Source organism: Anguilla rostrata, chromosome 11 (assembly GCF_018555375.3).
Source record: "Anguilla rostrata isolate EN2019 chromosome 11, ASM1855537v3, whole genome shotgun sequence".
Lineage (NCBI taxonomy): Eukaryota > Metazoa > Chordata > Actinopteri > Anguilliformes > Anguillidae > Anguilla > Anguilla rostrata.
The window spans coordinates 30647929-30674585 of record NC_057943.1 but is presented as its reverse complement, the minus strand read 5'-3'; the positions used below and the strand labels follow the sequence as shown (position 1 = coordinate 30674585).

At 36.0% G+C, this 26657-nt stretch overlaps 1 protein-coding gene and 1 long non-coding RNA gene across 7 annotated transcripts; one reads left to right on the top strand and one right to left on the bottom strand.

Moving 5' to 3' along the window:
* Positions 1 to 1672: 1672 nt before the first annotated feature.
* cep15 (centrosomal protein 15) lies at positions 1673 to 21522 on the bottom strand. Of its 6 annotated transcripts, none has more exons than XM_064299336.1 (5): positions 21208 to 21522; positions 4187 to 4250; positions 3217 to 3340; positions 2681 to 2749; positions 1673 to 2274 (listed from the first exon to the last, which is right to left on the bottom strand). In XM_064299336.1, the coding sequence occupies exons 2-5, from the start codon at positions 4225 to 4227 to the stop codon at positions 2077 to 2079; spliced, it is 432 nt and encodes a 143-aa protein (XP_064155406.1). In that variant the 5' UTR covers positions 4228 to 4250; positions 21208 to 21522; the 3' UTR covers positions 1673 to 2076. The 6 variants fall into 6 exon arrangements, with proteins under 6 accessions (XP_064155406.1, XP_064155408.1, XP_064155405.1 ...); XM_064299338.1 differs by having other exon boundaries at positions 21311 to 21522; XM_064299335.1 differs by having other exon boundaries at positions 4175 to 4250; positions 21311 to 21518.
* Positions 21523 to 21645: 123 nt separating this feature from the next.
* LOC135234588 (uncharacterized) lies at positions 21646 to 25359 on the top strand. Its single transcript, XR_010324142.1, has 2 exons — positions 21646 to 22806; positions 23172 to 25359. It is a non-coding gene; the product is annotated as an uncharacterized LOC135234588 (long non-coding RNA).
* The last annotated feature ends 1298 nt before the right edge of the window (positions 25360 to 26657 follow it).

Below are 26657 nucleotides of genomic sequence, written 5' to 3'. Positions count from 1 at the left end.
CTCCAATGTGCCACTCAAATAAAAGAACTCTAAAATTAGTAATAAATTCTTCTGGAACCTAATGATATTTATTTGTGTTTCATTACATATGCTTTACTAATAATGGTGAAATTATGAAGTTGTCTTTTTTGACACATTTCACAATTAACAGGTCTGTTTTAGAAATTTAGTCTTATTCTAACCTTTTTATCAAAGTCATTACATTTGAACACTAAAAATTACTTCTGGATGGTTCCGAAATAAAACTGATCTTTTATGAAGTTTTAAAGAGCACAAGCTTGATTGTGGGTTTTTATTATTGCATCAGTCATGTAAAGCTTTTTTGTTTGTTTTAATCATTTATTAAAAAATAAATATGTTTAATAAATGATTAAGCCAATGAAGATATATTAGCTAATAGGGATATATAAAATGAATGCTTCATTTCAATTTATTGACTCTGAAACAACTGTGAGATTGTGTTACAGGAGTAAGGCCACCAGCATGCTGGGATATATAGCAAAATTCAGCGAGTGTAAAGAAAAGGAAGTTATTGATATTGTACAATGCTTTTGTTTATCAAGTCAGCAACAGACAGCACATTATTGAAGACAGCCGAGAAGGATTCTGAAGAAATATTCAGAGGTAAGCCGGTGTCACATTGTGAGAGAGTAGGTACTTGTTTTATCAAATGTTTTACCTAAATGATCATTTATGGAATGACCATAACTTCAAACTTAACCAAATGTTTCCATTTAGAATAGTCGTCTATTTTCCAGAATCAATGTCGCACGGCGCATGAGCGCAGTCAGTGGTGCGGTGTGTGGGCACACTGGGCTGGTGAATGTTGAGGTGCATGTTGACCAGAGGCGAGGAGCATACAGCTCATCGAATGCAGTACACCTGAAAAATGGGCTGGATTATACTGAATATATTATCAGCGGTTGTGGTGCAGCTGGATTCATTAATAGTCAATCAAATGACCTCTCTTCATTCCTTTTGAGAGATGTGCGCATTGCATAGGGAATGTCACCAATTTCCGTAGCCAACAACAGCAATGGAAGATGAGGAAAGGATATACTAATCATCTGTTTCTCACAAGACGTTTTTTTGTGGGAGGTGCAGAGACACAGTATGCTCTTTAGAACCAACAGTGGTTTGTTCTGTAAATATTGCAGATATTAACAATTTATGTTGTTTTTTTGTTGTTGTTATTACAATAAGTATACACAAATATTATCATTTTTCCACTGGCAAGATTTTTTACACTGCTCAATTATGTTGGTATGAACTCATACATATAGGCAGGCCCTGGGAGATTTGCCATTATTGAAGAAACCATGAATTCTGTTCTGTACCAGAAGATTCATAAGGAGAATGCCCTGTCATCTGTTCATGAACTGAAGGTGAAACGTAAAGGGGTTATGCAGCAAGACAATGATCCAAAACACAAAAGCAAGTTCACATCTAAATGGATGAAAGAAAACAAAATTAAACTTCCGCAGTGGTCTAGTCAAAGTCCTGACTTGAACCCAATAGAGATGCTGTGGCAGGACCTGAAATGAGCAGTTCATACTCAAAAACCTAAATGAGTCTGAATTAAAGCAGTTCTGCAAAGAAGAGTGGGCTAAAATTCCTCCACACGGATATGAAAAAGTTACATCAAATTATTGGAAGCATTTGGTTACAGATATTGCTGCTAAAAGTGGTGCAACCAGTTACGTTTATTAATTACTTTTTCACATGGGTGTACGATAATGTTTTTCATTCAATAAACAAAATAATTTTTAAAATGTGTTTTGTGTTTACTCAGGTTCCCTTTGTCCAATATTATATGTTGTCTAAAGATCTGAAGCCATTCAGTGTGACAAATATGCAATAATAGGGGAAATCAGGAAGGTGGCAAATACTTTTTTCACAGCACTGTACACAGATTGCTTTGCCATATACTGCATTATGTTCCTGGGTTAAGCCGTTTCCCAGTTTGAGGTCCACACGGACCGCAACCCACTTCGCTCAAACTTGTACAAAGGTTCCAAAACTTTTCAAACCAGGAAAGATCACATCCAAGTAGGTAATGTGGAACAGCAGAAACGGTCAGGATACAGTTTTAGGGTTGGAGCGAGGAGGCAAACTGGTCACAGTGTGTGTGGGGGGGCTGTCCTGAGATGACCCTTTCTTCCTCCTTGTCTTCCTCTGTGATTTTTCCCCATCTCTAACTGGAGTGGGCCCCCTCCCCAGCAAGAAAGGCTCCCATTCCGGAATCTTCTCCTCCACAGAGGCCCAGTAACGAGCCTGAGGCAGAACAATGAAAGTGTTAACACAGCCTAACCGTGTACAAGAAGCAAAATGGTAAATTTACACAGAACTAACTGCACGCCAGTCCAGTGAAAGTGCAGTTCAATGGAATAAACCTACCCATACCACAGGCATGGCCAGTATCTTCTTGCCAATTACATCACCTCAATGAAGGTTGATCAACAGCGACTTAAATGCTCGACTTAAATGTACTAAAAATGTGAAATATACCACAGTTGTGCAAACCACCCTGAGAATCTTGCCAATGTCTGAGCTGCCTTCCATCTGCTTTCAGTTTGTACTGTACTTGAAGGCCGGTGAGCTCAGAACTGGCTTTTATTTTTTCCCCCTCTGGGAGTGAGCAGTGTTATACGTCAAAACATTACATTTGAGAGACTCGTACCTCAAGACTGAGAATATCAGGGTGAGTGAAAGATCTTGTTTTCAAGCGACTTTCAATTTTCTGCAAGTCCTGAAAGACATTTGAAATGGGCTATAATACATGAGAAATAATTATCACACATTTCAAAGGGTTATTCATTTTTAAAAGTGAGTATTTTTATCATCTTTAAAACAGAATCGACTTACTAGTAACTAAAAAGCAAAAAAATGCTCTGGTTAACTAGTACCAAGTTACTTTACAGCTAACTTTAACTAGTACGAAGTTACTTTACAGCTAACTTTAGCAAACTAGCTATCGACACTCAATATTAGTTTGTTCTCAGCATGGATAGGTATTTCGGGTTACATTATTTCTAGCCATACATCTTCACTCCAATCTGATGTGATGTTCACATTTATGCTCTGAGGTAGATATTCCTGTTAGCTAACTAGCTAGCAATACCAAAGGGGAAATCTAATCGTACTGGAAATTTCTACAAAAAAGACACTTGGTGGTTCGGCAAAGGTTAAAGGTCATGCACAAGGTAAATACATTACATGAAGGAGTTGAGCATTTCTTTCAATTGCAGCTTCCACATCCATGGTATGTTGCTTTTTCTTATTTTCATGCTGCTCGTGTAGATTCTCCATCTCTTGAAGTAAAGTGGTCCTTCTCTTCAATCTGAAACATCAACGCTAATATGTGATGCTCCATTCCACTCGGCAGGCTAATTAGCTAGCTGACTATGTGTGCCACTGAATAAGGGAAATTGTATTTTGCATGTTTGAATGCCTTTTTTAACAGGCAACTGTCTAGTCAGACAGCTCTCACAATCAAATCATAAAACCAAGCCAAGGACAAATACCAATCACAAAAGCCCATGATAGTAGGCCTCATGGGTTATTGGGGCAACAGTGTACGGAAAGAAGCCTCTTTAGCTAATTTTAGACTAAGTGCAATACAAAGGTCAAAATAATGTAACATTCCACTAAGACAAACACATGAGTGAACACGTCAGAACCAGTTTGAATCAGTTTGCATATTACTCCTATTCACCTACCACCATTAATACATTATACATATGTCAAAGTCAATCTAATTTCTGAAATCAATGTCTCACTGGATAGTAAATATAATTCCAAACACAGCATCCTGATTTTATTCATCAAATGACACAGGTTAAAATAAAGGTTCACTTGAACATTTCTCATTGACCATCAAGCTAGTGGTAGGTTGTGCCCAACTGTTTGGTGCTGTGGGTGATCACCCCTTCTATCATACTGAGGAAGTTTTTAAATACTGGGCCCTGGAAATCCAATGCTTTCTTCAAGCCTGAGAATTTGCACAATTTTTTTTTAGAAACTCTGGGTTATACAGCCTTTTTTAAAAGGGAGAAGAAGAAGAAAAAGAAGAACAATACTGTCTCACTACCACTGGTGCTTGGTTGCTGTAAAACTTACAGAATAAGGACTCACACTGCTGCAATTGCAAACAAAGCTCCAAATAAGTACTTACATTTCTTCATACCTCTTGTTCAGTTCAATTTCATGAGTCAAACGAGGTTCCATTGCAAAGAAACCTTCTCACTTTGCTAAAATGAAAAAAACAAAACTTTCATTTAGCCAAGTGTGCTGGCAGAATTAACGCTGAAACATAAAAGGTTCTAGCTATAACTATCTAGCTAGAAAGCCATCGGCCTCCCATTGTAATGTTAACTAGAGAACTGTAGGTGGTTGTGAAACTGACATAGGCTACATGTTAGCAAAATAATTTACAAAATTTAAACCAAGTTTAAATCTAAAAGGCCAAGCATTCTTTTTGACTGATTTTAATGCCTTCCACCTCATGATAGAGACGCTATTGAGTATTGTTTTTTCCCAACAAAAATGGACCAAAATGAAACAGAAACAAAATTAACATTTTAAGTCTAAAAGTTGTATTGTCAATGGGGCCATTTTAAAAAAAAAATGGTTTCCCTGAAAAAATATGTATATATTCCATATCCTTTTATGGTCATACTAGTATATACAAAATTTTTGGATTGTCCAAAATCAAAAAAGAACCAATGTCCCAACCTTTCTTTAACCTGCTGAACACAGCCGTGAACTTGCCTCGACCCTCAGACTTATCGTTTTCATAACCCTAACCCTAAGTTGAGCCCTAAAACATAATTGAAGCCATAGGAACAGTTGAAAACATGTGATTACTCATTTAAAAGTGTGGAATAACTAAGTCAAGACTGTGAATTCCATAGTACAAATGCTAAAAAATATATTTGAGGCCTTAAAAAAAAATGGTTTCCCTGAAAAAATATGTATATATTCCATATCCTTTTATGGTCATACGTCCCTATACTAGTATATACAAAATTTTTGGATTGTCCAAAATCAAAAAAGAACCAATGTCCCAACCTTTCTTTAACCTGCTGAACACAGCCGTGAACTTGCCTCGACCCTCAGACTTATCGTTTTCATAACCCTAACCCTAAGTTGAGCCCTAAAACGTAATTGAAGCCATAGGAACTGTTGAAAACATGTGATTACTGATTTAAAATTGTGGAAAACTAAGTCAAGACTGTGAATTCCATAGTACAAATGCTAAAAAAATATATTTGAGGCCTTAAAAAAAATGGTTTCCTGAAAAATATGTATATATTCCATATCCTTTTATGGTCATAGGTACCTATACTAGTATATACAAAATTTTTGGATTGTCCAAAATCAAAAAGAACCAATGTCCCAACCTTTCTTAACCTGCTGAACACAGCCGTGAACTTGCCTCGACCCTCAGACTTATCGTTTTCATAACCCTAACCCTAAGTTGAGCCCTAAAACGTAATTGAAGCCATAGGAACTGTTGAAAACATGTGATTACTGATTTAAAATTGTGGAAAAACTAAGTCAAGACTGTGAATTCCATAGTACAAATGCTAAAAAATATATTTGAGGCCTTAAAAAAAAAAAATGTTTTCCCTGAAAAAATATGTATATATTCCATATCCTTTTATGGTCATAGGTACCTATACTAGTATATACAAAATTTTTGAATTGTCCAAATCAAAAAGAACATGTCCCAACCTTTCTTAACCTGCTGAACACAGCCGTGAACTTGCCTCGACCCTCAGACTTATCGTTTTCATAACCCTAACCCTAATTGAGCCTAAAAACGTAATTGAAGCCATAGGAACTGTTGAAAACATGTGATTACTGATTTAAAATTGTGAAAAACTAAGTCAAGACTGTGAATTCATAATACAAATGCTAAAAAATATATTTGAGGCCTTAAAAAAAAATGGTTTCCCTGAAAAAATATGTATATATTCCATATCCTTTTATGGTCATAGGTACCTATACTAGTATATACAAAATTTTTGGATTGTCCAAAATCAAAAGAACCAATGTCCCAACCTTTCTTTAACCTGCTGAACACAGCCGTGAACTTGCCTCGACCCTCAGACTTATCGTTTTCATAACCCTAACCCTAAGTTGAGCCCTAAAACGTAATTGAAGCCATAGGAACTGTTGAAAACATGTGATTACTGATTTAAAATTGTGGAAAAACTAAGTCAAGACTGTGAATTCTATAGTACAAAAGCTAAAAAATATATTTGAGGCCTTAAAAAAAAAATGTTTCCCTGAAAAATATGTATAATTCCATATCCTTTTATGGTCATAGTACCTATACTAGTATATACAAAATTTTGGATTGTCCAAAATCAAAAAAGAACCATGTCCCAACCTTTCTTTAACCTGCTAACACAGCCGTGAACTTGCCTCGACCCTCAGACTTATCGTTTTCATAACCCTAACCCTAAGTTGAGCCCTAAAACGTAATTGAAGCATAGGAACGTTGAAACATGTGATTACTGATTTAAAATTGTGGAATAACTAAGTCAAGACTGTGAATTCCATAGTACAAATGCTAAAAAATATATTTGAGGCCTTAAAAAAAATGGTTTCCCTGAAAAAATATGTATATATTCCATATCCTTTTATGGTCATAGGTACCTATACTAGTATATACAAAATTTTTGGATTGTCCAAAATCAAAAAAGAACCAATGTCCCAACCTTTCTTTAACCTGCTGAACACAGCCGTGAACTTGCCTCGACCCTCAGACTTATCGTTTTCATAACCCTAACCCTAAGTTGAGCCCTAAAACGTAATTGAAGCCATAGGAACTGTTGAAAACATGTGATTACTATTAAAATTGTGGAAAACTAAGTCAAGACTGTGAATTCCATAGTACAAATGCTAAAAAAATATTTGAGGCCTTAAAAAAAAAATGGTTTCCCTGAAAAATATGTATATATTCCATATCCTTTTATGGTCATAGGTACCTATACTAGTATATACAAAATTTTGGATTGTCCAAAATCAAAAAGAACCAATGTCCCAACTTTCTTTAACCTGCTGAACACAGCCGTGAACTTGCCTCGACCCTCAGACTTATCGTTTTCTAACCCTAACCCTAATTGAGCCCTAAAACGTAATTGAAGCCATAGGAACTGTTGAAAACATGTGATTACTATTTAAAATTGTGGAAAAACTAAGTCAAGACTGTGAATTCCATAGTACAAATGCTAAAAAATATATTTGAGGCCTTAAAAAAAATGTTTCCCTGAAAAATATGTATATATTCCATATCCTTTTATGGTCATAGGTACCTATATAGTATATACAAAATTTTTGGATTGTCCAAAATCAAAAAAGAACCAATGTCCCAACCTTTCTTTAACCTGCTGAACACAGCCGTGAACTTGCCTCGACCCTCAGACTTATCGTTTTCATAACCCTAACCTAATTGAGCCCTAAAACGTAATTGAAGCCATAGGAACTGTTGAAAAATGTGATTACTATTAAAATTGTGGAAAAACTAAGTCAAGACTGTGAATTCATAGTACAAAGCTAAAAATATATTGAGGCCTTAAAAAAAAATGTTTCCTGAAAAAATATGTATATATTCCATATCCTTTTATGGTCATAGGTACCTATACTAGTATATACAAAATTTTTGGATTGTCCAAAATCAAAAAGAACCAATGTCCCAACCTTTCTTTAACCTGCTGAACACAGCCGTGAACTTGCCTCGACCCTCAGACTTATCGTTTTCATAACCCTAACCCTAAGTTGAGCCCTAAAACGTAATTGAAGCCATAGGAACTGTTGAAAACATGTGATTACTGATTTAAAATTGTGGAAAAACTAAGTCAAGACTGTGAATTCCATAGTACAAATGCTAAAAAATATATTTGAGGCCTTAAAAGAAAAATGGTTTCCCTGAAAAAATATGTATATATTCCATATCCTTTTAAGGTCATATGTACCTATACTAGTATATACAAAATTTTTGGATTGTCCAAAATAAAAAAAGAACCAATGTCCCAACCTTTCTTTAACCTGCTGAACACAGCCGTGAACTTGCCTCGACCCTCAGACTTATCGTTTTTTACATTACATTACATTATAGGTATTTAGCTGACGCTCTTATCCAGAGCGACTTACAACAGAGTAACCAAACTCAGGATCAAGTCCGCTTAAGTCCATTGAACAACATGTAGATAAAAAGCCTTTACTATGATGCATACAATAAGGAGAAACAAGATAGTCTGAACAAAATTTTTTTTTTTTTTTTTTTTTTTTTTTTTATAGTTATGGGAGGGGGTTTAGGGAAGAGGAGAGAGGTACACAGAGAAGAGGTGCGTCTTGAGTTTCCGTTTGAAGGTGCTCAGACACTCTGCTGTTCTGACCTCCACTGGAAGATCGTTCCACCATCGTGGGGCCAGAACTGCAAAGAGTCGAGACCTTGTTGCTGCTCGTGTAGGGGGAGGAATCAGCCGCCCTGTAGTAGCCGATCGGAGCGATCTGGCCGGCTTGTAGGGTCTGATCATCTTCTGCAGATAACCAGGAGCTGACCCTTGACTGCTTGGAAAGCAAGCACCAGTGTCTTAAACCGGATGCGAGCTTGCACTGGTAGCCAGTGGAGGGAGATGAGGAGGGGAGTGACGTGGAGTCACGAGGAGGTTGTAAACCAGACGGCTGCTGCATTCTGGATGAGCTGAAGGGGTCTGGTGGCTGATGCTGGGAGGCCAGCCAGGAGGGAGTTGCAGTAGTCCAGACGTGACAGTATCATGGCCTGGACCAGGAGCTGTGTGGAATAATTGGTGAGGAGTGGTCTTATTCTGCGGATATTGTACAGGATGAACCTGCACGACCGGGTGGTTGCCGCGATATTCTCAGAGAGTGCCAGCCTGTTGTCCAGCACAACTCCAAGATTTCGGGCACTCTGCGAAGGGTGTAGGGGAGTGTCTCCTAAAGAAATGGGCAGATGAGAAGTGGGAGAGGTAAGAGAAGGAATATGGAGAAGTTCCGTTTTGTTTGTGTTGAGCTTGAGCTGGTGTTTGGTCATCCAGCTCTGGATGTCACTCAGGCAGGCGGATATGCGATCGGAGACCTGAGTGTCTGTGGGAGAGAAAGAGTAGAAAAGTTGAATATCATCTGCATAGAGATGATATGACATGCCATGGGCGGCAATAACAGGGCCAAGGGACCTAGTATACAGAGAGAAGAGGAGGGGACCAAGGACAGAGCCCTGAGGGACCCCAGTTGTGAGGGGACGAGGAGCTGATACTGCATACTACTGTTTTCATAACCCTAACCCTAATTTGAGCCCTAAAACGTAATTGAAGCCATAGGAACTGTTGAAAACATGTGATTACTGATTTAAAATTGTGGAAAAACTAAGTCAAGACTGTGAATTCCATAGTACAAATGCTAAAAAATATATTTGAGGCCTTAAAAAAAAAATGGTTTCCCTGAAAAAATATGTATATATTGCATATCCTTTTATGGTCATAGGTACCTATACTAGTATATACAAAATTTTTGGATTGTCCAAAATCAAAAAAGAACCAATGTCCCAACCTTTCTTTAACCTGCTGAACACAGCCGTGAACTTGCCTCGACCCTCAGACTTATCGTTTTCATAACCCTAACCCTAAGTTGAGCCCTAAAACGTAATTGAAGCCATAGGAACTGTTGAAAACATGTGATTACTGATTTAAAATTGTGGAAAAACTAAGTCAAGACTGTGAATTCCATAGTACAAATGCTAAAAAACATATTTGAGGCCTTAAAAAAAAATGGTTTCCCTGAAATAATATGTATATATTCCATATCCTTTTATGGTCATAGGTCCCTATACTAGTATATACAAAATTTTTGGATTGTCCAAAATCAAAAAAGAACCAATGTCCCAACCTTTCTTTAACCTGCTGAACACAGCCGTGAACTTGCCTCGACCCTCAGACTTATCGTTTTCATAACCCTAACCCTAAGTTGAGCCCTAAAACGTAATTGAAGCCACAGGAACTGTTGAAAACAAGTGATTACTGATTTAAAATTGTGGAATAACTAAGTCAAGACAGTGAATTCCATAGTACAAATGCTAAAAAATATATTTGAGGACTTAAAAAAAAATGGTTTCCCTGAAAAAATATGTATATATTCCATATCCTTTTATGGTCATAGGTACCTATACTAGTATATACAAAATTTTTGGATTGTCCAAAATCAAAAAAGAACCAATGTCCCAACCTTTCGTTAACCTGCTGAACACAGCCGTGAACTTGCCTCGACCCTCAGACTTATCGTTTTCATAACCCTAACCCTAAGTTGAGCCCTAAAACGTAATTGAAGCCATAGGAACTGTTGAAAACATGTGATTACTGATTTTAAATTGTGGAAAAACTAAGTCAAGACTGTGAATTCCATAGTACAAATGCTAAAAAATATATTTGAGGCCTTAAAAAAAAATGGTTTCCCTGAAAAAATATGTATATATTCCATATCCTTTTATGGTCATAGGTACCTATACTAGTATATACAAAATTTTTGGATTGTCCAAAATCAAAAAAGAACCAATGTCCCAACCTTTCTTTAACCTGCTGAACACAGCCGTGAACTTGCCTCGACCCTCAGACTTATCGTTTTCATAACCCTAACCATAAGTTGAGCCCTAAAACGTAATTGAAGCCATAGGAACTGTTGAAAACATGTGATTACTGATTTAAAATTGTGGAAAAACTAAGTCAAGACTGTGAATTCCATAGTACAAATGCTAAAAATATATTTGAGGCCTTAAAAAAAAATGGTTTCCCTGAAAAAATATGTATATATTCCATATCCTTTTATGGTCATAGGTACCTATACTAGTATATACAAAATTTTTGGATTGTCCAAAATCAAAAAGAACCAATGTCCCAACCTTTCTTTAACCTGCTGAACACAGCCGTGAACTTGCCTCGACCCTCAGACTTATCGTTTTCATAACCCTAACCCTAAGTTGAGCCCTAAAACGTAATTGAAGCCATAGGAACTGTTGAAAACATGTGATTACTGATTTAAAATTGTGGAAAACTAAGTCAAGACTGTGAATTCCATAGTACAAATGCTAAAAATATATTTGAGGCCTTAAAAAAAAGGGTTTTCCCTGAAAAATATGTATAATTCCATATCCTTTTATGGTCATAGGTACCTATACTAGTATATACAAAATTTTTGGATTGTCCAAAATCAAAAAAGAACCAATGTCCCAACCTTTCTTTAACCTGCTGAACACAGCCGTGAACTTGCCTCAGACTTATCGTTTTCTAACCCTAACCCTAAGTTGAGCCTAAACGTAATTGAAGCCATAGGAACTGTTGAAAACATGTGATTACTGATTTAAAATTAGTGGAAAACTAAGTCAAGACTGTGAATTATAGTACAAATGCTAAAAAATATATTTGAGGCCTTAAAAAAATGGTTTCCTGAAAAATATGTATAATTCCATATCCTTTTATGGTCATAGGTACCTATACTAGTATATACAAAATTTTTGGATTGTCCAAAATCAAAAAAGAACCAATGTCCCAACCTTTCTTTAACCTGCTGAACACAGCCGTGAACTTGCCTCCCGACCCTCAGACTTATCGTTTCATAACCCTAACCCTAAGTTGAGCCTAAACGTAATTGAAGCCATAGGAACTGTTGAAAACATGTGATTACTGATTTAAAATTGTGGAAAAACTAAGTCAAGACTGTGAATTCCATAGTACAAATGCTAAAAAATATATTTGAGGCCTTAAAAAAATGGTTTCCCTGAAAAATATGTATAATTCCATATCCTTTATGGTCATAGGTACCTATACTAGTATATACAAAATTTTGGATTGTCCAAAATCAAAAAGAACCAATGTCCCAACCTTTCTTTAACCTGGAAGCCGGAACCCCGACCCTCAGACTTATCGTTTCACCTAACCTAAGTGGCTAACGTAATGAAGCCATAGACTTTAAAATGTGATTACTGTTAAAATTGTGGAAAAACTAAGTCAAGACTAATTCCGTACAAATGCAAAAATATTTGAGGCCTTAAAAAAAAATGGTTTCCTAAATATGTTATATTATATCAGGTCATATGTACTATTATATATACAAAATTTTTGGTTGCCAAAATAAAAGAACCAATGTCCCAACCTTTCTTTAACCTGCTAACACAGCGTGAACTTCCTCGACCCTCAGACTTATCGTTTTCATAACCCTAACCCTAAGTTGAGCCTAAAACGTATGAAGCCATAGGAACTGTTGAAAACATGTGATTACTGATTTAAAATTGTGGAAAAACTAATAAGACTTGAATTCCATAGTACAAATGCTAAAAAAATATTTGAGGCCTTAAAAAATGGTTTCCCTGAAAAATATGTATAATTCCTATCTTTTATGGTCTAGGTACCTTATAGTATATACAAAATTTTGGATTGTCCAAAATCAAAAAAGACCAATGTCCAACCTTTCTTTAACTGCTGAACACAGCCGTGAACTTGCTCGACCTCAGACTTATCGTTTCATCCTACCTAAGTGAGCCCTAAAACGTAATTGAAGCATAGGAATTTGAAAACATGTGATAGATTTAAATTGTGGAAAAACTAAGTCAAGACTGTGAATTCCATAGTACAAATGCTAAAAAATATATTTGAGGCCTTAAAAAAAAATGGTTTCCTGAAAAATATGTATAATTCCATATCTTTTATGGTCATAGGTACCTATACTAGTATATACAAAATTTTGGATTGTCCAAAATCAAAAAAGAACCAATGTCCCAACTTTCTTTAACTGCTGAACACAGCCGTGAACTTGCCTCGACCCTAAACTTATCGTTTCATAACCTAACCCTAAGTTGAGCCTAAAACGTAATGAAGCCATGGAACTGTTGAAAACATGTGATTACTGATTTAAAATTGGGAAAAACTAAGTCAAGACTGTAATTCCATAGTACAAATGCTAAAAAATATTTGAGGCCTTAAAAAAAAAATGTTTCCTGAAAAATATTAAATTCATATCCTTTAAGGTCATTGTACCTATACTAGTATATACAAAATTTTTGGATTGTCAAAATCAAAGAACCAATGTCCACCTTTCTTAAATGTCCCAACCTCTTTAACCGCGAAGCCGTGAATTGCTCGACTAGATTTACCTACCCAAGTTGGCCTAAAAGAATTAACATGGAATGTGAAAAAGTGATACTATTAATTGTGGAAAAAAGCAAGATTATTCCAAGTACAATTAAAAATATTTGGGCCTTAAAAAATGTTCTGAAAATAGTATATCATTCTTTTAGGCATGGAATACGTATATAAATTTGATTCCAAAATCAAAAAAGCCATGTCCCAACTTTTTTTCGAACCGTAACTTCCCCTCAGACTTTCTTTACCTACCAAGTAGCCAAAGAATGAACAAGGAACTTAACATGTGTACTTTTAATGGGAAAAACAGCAGACTGTGAATCATAGTACAAATGCAAAATTTGGGCCTTAAAAAAATGTTTCCCGAAAAAATAATATCTTATGGTAGTACCTATACAGTATATAAAATTTGGTGTCAAAATAAAGAACCAATGCCCAACTTCTTTAACGGAACACAGTGAACTTCCTCGACCTCAGACTCTTAAACCTAACCAAGTGAGCAAACGAATGAAGCCTGGAATTGAAAACAGGATTACTGTTAAATTGAACTAATCAAGACTGTGAATCCATATAAAATGAAAATATTGAGCTAAAAAATGTTCCTAAAATATTAAATTCAATCCTTTATGGTCATAGATACTAGTTTAAAAATTTGGTTGCCAAAATAAAGAACCAATGCCCAACCTTTTTAACCTGAAACAGCCGTGAACTTCTGACCTCAGACTTATCGTTTCTAACCCAACCTGTGAGCCTAAAACGTAATGAACAAGAGTGAAAACATGGATTACTTTAATGGAAACTAAGTCAAGACTGTGAATCCATAGTACAAGCAAAAAATATTTGGCTTAAAAAATGTTTCTGAAAAATATTATATTCCTACCTTAGGCATGTACCATTAGTATATACAAAATTTTTGGATGTCCAATAAAAAACACAACTTTACCGCTAACACGCGAACTGCTGACCAGAATGTTCATAACCTAACCTAAGGACCAAAACGAATTGAAGCCAAGGAACTTGCATGGATTACTGATTTAAAATTGTGAAAACTAAGTCAAGACTGTGATTCATAGTACAAATGCTAAAAATATTTTGAGGCCTTAAAAAAAATGGTTTCCCTGAAAAATTGTATAATTCATATCCTTTTATGGTCATAGGTACCTATACTAGTATATACAAAATTTTTTGGATTGTCCAAAATCAAAAAAGAACCAATGTCCCAACCTTCTTTAACCTGCTGAACACAGCCGTGAACTTGCCTCGACCCTCAGACTTATCGTTTTATAACCCTAACCCTAAGTTGAGCCCTAAAACGTAATTGAAGCCATAGGAACTGTTGAAAACATGTGATTACTGATTTAAAATTGTGGAAAAACTAAGTCAAGACTGTGAATTCATAGTACAAATGCTAAAAAATATATTTGAGGCCTTAAAAAAATGGTTTCCTGAAAAATATGTATATATTCCATATCCTTTATGGTCATAGGTACCTATACTAGTATATACAAAATTTTTGGATTGTCCAAAATCAAAAAAGAACCAATGTCCCAACCTTTCTTTAACCTGCTGAACACAGCCGTGAACTTGCCTCAGACTTATCGTTTTCATAACCCTAACCCTAAGTTGAGCCCTAAAACGTAATTGAAGCCATAGGAACTGTTGAAAACATGTGATTACTGATTTAAAATTGTGGAAAACTAAGTCAAGACTGTAATTCCATAGTACAAATGCTAAAAAATATATTTGAGGGCCTTAAAAAAAAATGGTTTCCTGAAAATATGTATATATTCCATATCCTTTTATGGTCATAGGTACCTATACTAGTATATACAAAATTTTGGATTGTCCAAAATCAAAAAAGAACCAATGTCCCAACCTTTCTTTAACCTGCTGAACACAGCCGTGAACTTGCCTCGACCCTCAGACTTATCGTTTCCCATAACCCTAACCTAAGTTGAGCCCTAAAACGTAATTGAAGCCATGGGAACTGTTGAAACATGTGATTACTGATTTAAAATTGTGGAAAAACTAAGTCAAGACTGTGAATTCCATAGTACAAATGCTAAAAATATATTTGAGGCCTTAAAAAAAAATGGTTTCTGAAAAATATGTATATATTCCATATCCTTTATGGTCATAGGTACCTATACTAGTATATACAAAATTTTTGGATTGTCCAAAATCAAAAAAGAACCAATGTCCCAACCTTTTTTAACCTGCTGAACACAGCCGTGAACTTGCCTCGACCCTCAGACTTATCGTTTCCTAACCCTAACCTAAGTTGAGCCTAAACGTAATTGAAGCCATAGGAACTGTTGGAAAACATGTGATTACTGATTTAAAATTGTGGAAAACTAAGTCAAGACTGTGAATTCCATAGTACAAATGCTAAAAATATATTTGAGGCCTTAAAAAAAATGGTTTCTAAAAAATATGTATATATTCCATATCCTTTTATGGTCATAGGTACCTATACTAGTATATACAAAATTTTGGATTGTCCAAAATCAAAAAGAACCAATGTCCCAACCTTTCTTTAACCTGCTGAACACAGCCGTGAACTTGCCTCGACCCTCAGACTTATCGTTTTCATAACCCTAACCCTAAGTTGAGCCCTAAAACGTAATTGAAGCCATAGGAACTGTTGAAAACATGTGATTACTGATTTAAAATTGTGGAAAAACTAAGTCAAGACTGTGAATTCCATAGTACAAATGCTAAAAATATATTTGAGGCCTTAAAAAAAATGGTTTCCCTGAAAATATTATATATTCCATATCCTTTTATGGTCATAGGTACCTATACTAGTATATACAAAATTTTTGGATTGTCCAAAATCAAAAAGAACCAATGTCCCAACCTTCTTTAACCTGCGAACACAGCCGTGAACTTCCTCGACCCTCAGACTTATCGTTTTCTAACCCTAACCTAAGTTGGCCTAAAACGAAGCCATAGGAACTGTTGAAAACATGTGATTACTGATTTAAAATTGTGGAAAAACTAGTCAAGACTGTGAATTCCATAGTACAAATGCAAAAAAATATATTTGAGGCCTTAAAAAAAAAATGGTTTCCCTGAAAAATATGTATATATTCCATTCCTTTATGGTCATAGGTACCTATACTAGTATATACAAAATATTTGGATTGTCCAAAATCAAAAAGAACCAATGTCCCAACCTTTCTTTAACCTGCTAACACAGCCGTGAACTTGCCTCGACCCTCAGACTTATCGTTTTCATAACCCTAACCTAAGTTGAGCCCTAAAACGTAATTGAAGCCATAGGAACTGTTGAAAACATGTGATTACTGATTTAAAATTGTGGAAAAACTAAGTCAAGACTGTGAATTCCATAGTACAAATGCTAAAAAATATATTTGAGGCCTTAAAAAAAAATGTTTCCCTGATAAAATATGTATAATTCCATATCCTTTTATGGTCATAGGTACTTATACTAGTATATACAAAATTTTTGGATTGTCCAAAATCAAAAAAGAACCAATGTCCCACCTTTCTTTAACCTGCTGAACACAGCCGTGAACTTGCCTCGACCCTCAGACTTATCGTTTTCATAACCCTAACCCTAAGTTGAGCCCTAAAACGTAATTGAAGCCATAGGAACTGTTGAAAACATGGATTACTGATTTAAATTATGGAAAAACTAAGTCAAGACTGTGAATTCCATAGTACAAATGCTAAAAAATATATTTGAGGCCTTAAAAAAATGGTTTCATGAAAAATATGTATATATTCCATATCCTTTATGGTCATAGGTACCTATACTAGTATATAAAATTTTTGGATTGTCCAAAATCAAAAAAGAACCAATGTCCCAACCTTTCTTTAACCGTGAACACAGCCGTGAACTTGCCTCGACCCTCAGACTTAGTTTCATACCCTAACCCTAAGTTGGCCCTAAAACGTAATTGAAGCCATAGGAACTTTGAAAACATTGATTACTGATTTAAAATTGTGGAAAACCTAAGTCAAGACTGTGAATTCCATAGTACAATGCTAAAAAATATATTTGAGGCTTAAAAAAAAACGTTTTCCTGATAAAATATGTATAAATTCCATATCCTTTATGGTCATAGGTACCTATACTAGTATATAAAATTTTTGGATTGTCCAAAATCAAAAAGAACCAATGTCCCAACCTTTCTTAACCTGCTGAACACAGCCGTGAACTTGCCTCGACCCTCAGACTTATCGTTTTCATAACCCTAACCCTAATTGAGCCCTAAGTAATTGAAGCCATAGGAACTGTGAAAACATGTGATTACTGATTTAAAATTGTGGAAAACCTAAGTCAAGACTGTGAATTCATAGTACAAATGCTAAAAACATATTTGAGGCTTAAAAAAAAATGGTTTCCTGAAATAATATGTATATATTCCATATCCTTTTATGGTCATAGGTCCTATACTAGTATATACAAAATTTTGGATTGTCCAAAATCAAAAAGAACCAATGTCCCAACCTTTCTTTAACCTGCTGAACACAGCCGTGAACTTGCCTCGACCCTCAGACTTATCGTTTCATAACCCTAACCCTAATTGAGCCTAAAACGTAATTGAAGCCATAGGAACTGTTGAAAACATGTGATTACTGATTTAAATTGTGGAAAAACTAAGTCAAGACTGTGAATTCCATAGTACAAATGCTAAAAATATATTTGAGGCCTTAAAAAAAAAGTTTTCCCTGATAAAATATGTATAAATTCCATATCCTTTTATGGTCATAGGTACCTATACTAGTATATACAAAATTTTGGATTGTCCAAAATCAAAAAGAACCAAGTCCCAACTTTCTTTAACCTGCTGAACACAGCCGTGAACTTGCCTCGACCCTCAGACTTATCGTTTCATAACCCTAACCCTAATTGAGCCCTAAAACGTAATTGAAGCCATAGGAACTGTGGAAACATGTGATTACTGATTTAAAATTGTGGAAAACTAAGTCAAGACTGTGAATTCCATAGTACAAATGCTAAAAAAATATTTGAGGCCTTAAAAAAAAAATGGTTTCCCTGAAATAATATGTATATATTCCATATCTTTTATGGTCATAGGTCCCTATACTAGTATATACAAAATTTTTGGATTGTCCAAAATCAAAAAAGAACCAATGTCCCAACCTTTCTTTAACCTGCTGAACACAGCCGTGAACTTGCCTCGACCCTCAGACTTATCGTTTTCATAACCCTAACCCTAAGTTGAGCCCTAAAACGTAATTGAAGCCATAGGAACTGTTGAAAACATGTGATTACTGATTTTAAATTGTGGAAAAACTAAGTCAAGACTGTGAATTCCATAGTACAAATGCTAAAAAATATATTTGAGGCCTTAAAAAAAAAATGTTTTCCCTGATAAAATATGTATAAATTCCATATCCTTTTATGGTCATAGGTACCTATACTAGTATATACAAAATTTTTGGATTGTCCAAAATCAAAAAAGAACCAATGTCCCAACCTTTCTTTAACCTGCTGAACACAGCCGTGAACTTGCCTCGACCCTAAGACTTATCGTTTTCATAACCCTAACCCTAAGTTGAGCCCTAAAACGTAATTGAAGCCATAGGAACTGTTGAAAACATGTGATTACTGATTTAAAATTGTGGAAAAACTAAGTCAAGACTGTGAATTCCATAGTACAAATGCTAAAAAATATATTTGAGGCCTTAAAAGAAAAATGGTTTCCCTGAAAAAATATGTATATATTCCATATCCTTTTATGGTCATAGGTACCTATACTAGTATATACAAAATTTTTGGATTGTCCAAAATCAAAAAAGAGCAATGTCCCAACCTTTCTTTAACCTGCTGAACACAGCCGTGAACTTGCCTCGACCCTCAGACTTATCGTTTTCATAACCCTAACCCTAAGTTGAGCCCTAAAACGTAATTGAAGCCATAGGAACTGTTGAAAACATGTGATTACTCATTTAAAATTGTGGAAAAACTAAGTCAAGACTGTGAATTCCATAGTACAAATGCTAAAAAATATATTTGAGGCCTTAAAAAAAAATGGTTTCCCTGAAAAAATATGTATATATTCCATATCCTTTTATGGTCATAGGTACCTATACTAGTATATACAAAATTTTTGGATTGTCCAAAATCAAAAAAGAGCAATGTCCCAACCTTTCTTTAACCTGCTGAACACAGCCATGAACTTGCCTCGACCCTCAGACTTATCGTTTTCATAACCCTAACCCTAAGTTGAGCCCTAAAATGTAATTGAAGCCATAGGAACTGTTGAAAACATGTGATTACTGATTTAAAATTGTGGAAAAACTAAGTCAAGACTGTGAATTCCATAGTACAAATGCTAAAAAATATATTTGAGGCCTTAAAAAAATGTTTTCCCTATTAAAATATGTATAAATTCCATATCCTTTTATGGTCATAGGTACCTATACTAGTATATACAAAATTTTTGGATTGTCCAAAATCAAAAAAGAACCAATGTCCCAACCTTTCTTTAACCTGCTGAACACAGCCGTGAACTTGCCTCGACCCTCAGACTTATCGTTTTCATAACCCTAACCCTAAGTTGAGCCCTAAAACGTAATTGAAGCCATAGGAACTGTTGAAAACATGTGATTACTGATTTAAAATTGTGGAAAAACTAAGTCAAGACTGTGAATTCCATAGTACAAATGCTAAAAAATATATTTGAGGCCTTAAAAAAAAAATGTTTTCCCTGATAAAATATGTATAAATTCCATATCCTTTTATGGTCATAGGTACCTATACTAGTATATACAAAATTTTTGGATTGTCCAAAATCAAAAAAGAACCAATGTCCCAACCTTTCTTTAACCTGCTGAACACAGCCGTGAACTTGCCTCGACCCTCAGACTTATCGTTTTCATAACCCTAACCCTAAGTTGAGCCCTAAAACGTAATTGAAGCCATAGGAACTGTTGAAAACATGTGATTACTGATTTAAAATTTTGGAAAAACTAAGTCAAGACTGTGAATTCCATAGTACAAATGCTAAAAAATATATTTGAGGCCTTAATCTGTGGTGCTGATTTAAGCTCTCTCCACCACACAGTGACGTATCTACTGAATACGGTTACGGAAACAACCAAATAGATGACAACCGGAAAGAAACACACGCAACAGTGACAAATGTAAACATAAACTTATGACTGGGGTCGTAACACCAATATTAATCTGTGTAATTTTTCTGAAGTAAAATCTGCATTAAAACCAAAAGGGGGCCCTCCAATCTTTGGTACTGTTGAATTTTTTTCCCTAATAAAAATCAATCTCTAGTAATCTTTTCCTAATGTTTAAGAAGCAACTTAAAATAAATAAAAAAAAACAACTAATAAAAATAATCTTAAAATTAGTTTCTCAATCTAAAAGGTGAAGAACAGCCAATAGGAGGCCCTCTATTCTGTGGTGTTGATTTTAGTGCTCTCCTACTGACAGTTGTGAAGCCATTACATTTTTTTAAATAATAAAGACAGACCAAAATTAAACCACGGTATAATTTCCTAATTTAAAATGTGTAATGGGATGTCAATGCAATAGTGTTGATTGCAGTGCTCTCCACTGCACAGTTGAAAATCTATTGAATCGTTTACCTAAAAAAAGAAAAAAAGAAAACCTGCTTATTTTTAGAAATCATCATATGTGAACTTTTAAAAGATAAAATTTGTACTATGGTCTTCATAGGTTCCTTAAGATCTATTATCTGAAATTGACAATTTGATTCTCCTGAAACCTAGTCGCTGTACTTCTTAGACGGTCCCTAAACACGCTGAGGGCTTGCCATTGAGCTCAATGTATTTTCTTATTTTCAAAGCGTACGCAATTCTGACGAAAAAGACGTTGTAGTTCAATGCTTACATTGCCATGATTAAGAATTTAGGTGCTTTTACCTTATCTGGACGTTTCCTACGTGAGCTAGACTAGTGAAGCTGGAAATTCGAATACCCCAAGTAATATGCACAGAAACGTAGGCAAGTCAGTGACTCTACACGGTCAGAAGACATTTTACGACAGCGTCACTGCAAGATATACACTTACCACGCAGCACAATGTTTGTCTTGTACATCTCCACAACAGTTTATCGTGTTGTTGCGTAGCTGGCTAAGTAACTAACGTCATTAGCTATTTAATTCATATTTACCATTAAATAGCTAATAGACAGCTGACTGCTTGCTGTGAAACGTATCTTCAAAGAGAGCACCGACCGTGAACTAAGTTTTGTGCGAAACTAGACCAGAGACTAAACACTGAATAAACATCTGTCTGCAGTTGGTTTGCCGGATTTAAAAGGAAATTCGATAAACCGGAGCAGATTAGACTGGGATTGAGGGTGCGTCCAATGCAAAGACATGCATATTTAACTGGACTGGCTGGCACGCCTTCAACTAACCTAAAATTGTGAAATCCCGGAAGTAAACCTGTGGTGCGCTTGTTGAGGACAGAACATTGAAGCTCCCATTGAACTGAATGGGGAATATCAGACCTCTGAAGTCAAAATGAAACGTTCTCGATGGTATTTTGAAACTGGAGTGATTACCGTTTCATATGGAAAGCATATAGAAAAATATGCATTATGTAATAAAATATGCACATTTTAATAAATATTTTCCCAAGACTACTGGACCAAAATAACCGTTGTTTCGCACACAATGCACTGTATGATAACAAAAAATGGACCGATGAGGTTTTCTTTGGTTGTTAAATCACCTTGGATTTCTACATTGAATTCAATGGCCAGGAAGTGCTTTTGCCCTCAAGTATGCAGAGTAGAGGCTGTTTCCCTGCTACTTCCTAGGCTTCACTGCCCCTCCTACCCTCTCCAGTTTCTATGTACACTTTATGGTTCAATGAACCAACCTTCCCTATATGATACTGGAAAATTACGCTACTCAAGAAAGTAAGGTAAGGTAATCTTTATTATCCCTGAGGGGCAATTTGTTGCACAGCCAGCAGTAAATACAATCATTATCAAGAAAGATGTGGTTCCTAGCCAGTTATGGTAATGTATGGGTAAATAGTATTATACTTGCATAAGATGTATTCCAGACAGTATCACCATATGATCTTTCTTTTACCTGTCACCAATTGCAATTCATATATTTCTGATTTGACAATAAGTATCCAGAAGGACAGAAAGAAACCAGAGTTTCTGTGTTGACAGTTGACTGTGGCTTTAATGGTGTTGGAGGTCAACAGTCCTAGAGTTTATTTACCTTCTGTGAATGTCACCATAGTGTGTGAAATAAATATTCAGAAAATGTTCTCTGCTTATTTGTTGGTATTACTGATTTATCTGTTTGGTTCACCCACATCCAACCCATGGCCATAAGAACAGTGTTAGACCTGGCATCAATGACATTATTGTGTCTGCCTCACATACAGAACATTAAACACATTTCAAAGCTGTCCTACACAAGCTACAGGAGGCTGGTTGCATCTGAACAAAGACAAATGGCATGATTCTGCCGTCCATTATGCTCCAACTCCCAGTGGCTCTACGTCCCTCAGGTCCTTCCTTGGCCTGACCCTGCGGTACACCAAGTTTATTCCAAACTACGAAACCATCACAGAACCAGTGAGATATCTGCTCTGTGAGCCTATGTTCATATGGATTGCTGATGCACAGAACAGTTTCTAGTAAGTCAAACTGTTCACTGTGGTGCCATCACTGACAGCTCAGCACTTACCCTATTTGACTCTTCACTGCCTTCCATCCTGTCCTCAGATTCCTTCGACTGTGGGTTCCTTTCACAGCTACACCCAGACAATACTGACCACACAGTAGCTTTTGCACCTGCTCCTTAATTTCTGCTGTGAGGAAATGAGGCCTTAGCTTGCATTGGGTGTACTGAACAATGGAGGCCCTACCTATGGGGAACAAAGTTCATCTCAGAAACTGTTCACCAAGCTTTAACTACACTCTTGACTGCCAAAGGCATGGGACATGCTGGTATGAGAGTGGCACACCGGTCTGCTAGGCTAAACTATGACATTGTTTACAGCAGGCCTGGAGCTGAGAACAGTACTGCAGTCTACCCTGTGAGGATGGCGGCCATGGACATGGAACCTGAGACTGCTGCTTTTTCCTGCTGCCTGCCGTTTCCACGTCTGACTCGACAGATCCCTGCTGCTCGTGCCTAGAGCTAAGTAAACTGCGCACCTACATCACAAATGAGTGGCCTGCTACAGCCAAATCACTGCCTACAGACATGATGCCATACTACCGGATTAAAGATGAACTGTCAATGCATGAGTCACTAATGCTGCTGCTACAGTGTTTAGCCATACAGGAAATCAAATAACTATAGTGGCAGACAACAGTCTACAGCTGATCTCTGTCATCTTTCTTGGAAGGCAGAGAGATAAAGCACATTCGTACAGCTGTATATCATCCCAGAAAGAAATGCAGTGGTGGGGAGATTCAGTGTTCACATAGTGCATTTTTGCTGTACAGAGAGAAAACGCTCCATGGGAAGCTCATGTTCCTCCAGATCTACAGGGCAACATCACGTGACTACATCACAGTTCAAACTTCTGTATGGACTTAAGATGAGAACCAAAGTCGCCATTGAGCCGAAGATCCCAGTCGCTGAAGACAACGAGCTGCGAGACAGAGCTGAAAAGAAACAACTGAATATGAAAACACACATTGATCAAAAGAGACGTGTAAACCCACCCAATATCTGCTCAGCAAGTCTTGTACGTGTGAGGAGACCCGAGCTCGTGAGAAAAGGAAAATCAAAGTTCGGCGAGCCTCTTTGAGTGACACATCAGACGGGATCATGCAGTTGCACATTGAGTGATGGAAAGACTCGGGATGCTGCCCACCTGTCTGTGCTGCCAGTGAGGCTCCCTCCTGTGGCTGAATAACAACAAGCAGTGGAGCCTGAATCAAGTACCACTGCAAGAGCTGAGAGCCAGCGCAGCAGTAGGGAGCCTGCCTGGCTCAAGGACTTGGCTACAGCTTGTCAGGCTGGTTTCTGTCGGGCCCTAAAGACATTGGTCTCAGGCAGGCTCAGGCCTCATTTGTTTCCCGGTGCAGACCTCTACTTCTTCATATACAGTGTTGGCCAGTTTTGATGATTTTATTTGAAGCATGCATGTGTTGGTATAGAATATTATACCTCAAATATATGTATTCTGACATTCCCTGTTCACTTTTTTTTTTACTCTGTTTTCTCTGGACATTTTCACACTTATCCCCAACTTAAAGTTTAAAAGACCAGATAACAGCCAACACATCCAACAAACGTCTATGCACAACCTCCCCCTATACACACACTTTTTTGGTGTGAGCATCGACCCCTGCTGTAATTCCCTACATGATCAAACACAAAATAGGTATCTACTTTCTAATGCCCCCCTGTCAGACACCTTCACTACTACGCAAAGCATGTCATTTGTAAGCAAAACCAGACATGTAGTGATACTCCCTGGCTCTTACTGGTTAATCTGTCAAAAATAGTTTACATTCTTTTAGCTACCATTGCCTAACATTGCCATCTTTTGCATGGTGAAGGTATGACAGCCTCTCACTGACCACAATGGGATAGTTAATAATTTGATTTTTGGAAGCTAAAATGATGTAACTTTTAAATATGCTGGCACTGTGATTGTGCATATTCAAATTACATTTGCATCCGTTTTCAAAACTTATTTTTGATATTTCAACTACCTTTAAACGGGAGTAAGCATTCTTGGTTGCACTTGCTCAGTTGGTCAAGACGAATTTTGATATGTGAAAATTATTTGATAACTTGATAACAATCTGTATAATTTCCATCAGAAAATCTGTAAAATGAGCTGTATCCAACCCATTGAAGGCATTGCCATGATGCCAAAGAGGGGAGCAGTTCTTATAACCAATAGGATCATAAAGCACACCCACCAACTAAAAAGTCTAAAGGTAACTCACACAAGTTACTGGTAGCTTTTTTCCCTTTTGGTTTTTTCCCCCTCTTTTTGCTTTTCCCCATTTTCTATTATGGCATTTGTGGTAGTTTTTGTCTTTTTTGTTCTATGGAGTTACATTTGTGTCTGTTATGCAAGCAAACCTTTTCACAATGCAATCAATTTTTTTTATTCTATTGAAAGAAAAATATACATTCAGTTTTTGAGACTGAATATAAATGACTTGTTAGCAAAACTATTTGTATTGAAAAAAATAAGATAAAATTAGTACTATTTTAATTTGCGTGCTGCCATTTTGTTTGCATGTTCAACACAATGCCATGGGAAGGATCTGAGGCATAGAAGATCTATATTGTCCAGTTGACTTTGTATTTACTGTAAAATTCAATAGCCAGTTGGCCAGAGGTCAGAAGTTAGCTAGTATTATTTATCACATGAGAGTTGAAAAATGAATAGTGCACTTGGCAAGCCCATTTCCGTTTTATTTTGGCATTTCCAGAGTTAGTGAAATATGTCTCTAGTAAGAGGGCAAAATCCCCTGAATGAGGCTTTAAATAATTTTAATTCCACTTTTACAGGGTTAGTTATTTATTATTATTATTACGTGGAAGAATATTTTGGTGCAGATTGACTAAAAACTGACCATTGTTTCAGGATTTGACAAATGTGTCCTGAATTATTTTGAGTATGTGTTCAACACGTTTTGAACATTACGCACATAACAGGTCCCGTGCAGATTTAACATTTGCCCACACAAAGTTGGAGCAAAGCATCACATACAGGTGAAGACCTTTTCTCTAGTTTGTGTAATTGTATAAATACTGTATGACAGATAAATAAATCTCTCCTGTTTTAACTTCTAAGAAGGGAACTAGACACATTGGGGAAAATATTTTTATCCCAAGATGTTCATAAAGTACATCAAAAAGCATACTTTATTTTAGGTATAGCAATACAATGTACGTATTAAATAGCACTATAATAGAATGATTTGATATAACTTTCAACAAAACTTTTTTTTAATTACAAAAGAGGAGAAATCACCCACTTTTATCAAATGGGTCAACGAGACAAACTAATTCAGTGACTTACTAGATCTATCCTATTGCACACACTGACAACAGAATTGTAATTTTTAAAGAAAAAAGTTCAAAAGTAACACGAAAGAATCGCTGCTCTATTTGAACATAACCCATTCTTTTGGAATGTGGTGAAAATATTTTCTTGAATTAATTGAAATGGTTCCTACATAGTCACCACAAATACAATGCAATAGTTGAAAATAGAAATAAAATAGCTTTATATGAAAATATAACATTCTATGATTATATACCATAGATACAAAGTTTCAAGAAGATGGTTATTAAAGCAAAAAACCTAGGTACATTAAAATTAAAAAAAAATCATGATAAGGACTATCATTATAAATGGAATATAAAGAAAGAAGTTATGCAACTGTGGTGCCAAATTGATCATAAAACCCACTGTCAGTTAAAAAAAAAACATTTTCCATGAGAAATTAATGTTGTACGCGAGAAACGATAAAAAGACAAATGATAAAAAGCCATAACCCCAAA

What these genes read in the sequence shown, in the direction of transcription:
- cep15 (XM_064299335.1), bottom strand. Translation starts at nt 4,227, where the DNA reads ATGGAACCTCGTTTGACTCATGAAATTGAACTGAACAAGAGGTATGAA. An exon ending in AACAAGAGGTATGAAGAAAT is followed by an intron (nt 3,341 to 4,174) that starts GTAAGTACTTAT and finishes TTGATGTTTCAG; the next exon opens with ATTGAAGAGAAGGACCACTT. An exon ending in GAAATGCTCAACTCCTTCAT is followed by an intron (nt 2,750 to 3,216) that starts GTAATGTATTTA and finishes AATGTCTTTCAG; the next exon opens with GACTTGCAGAAAATTGAAAG.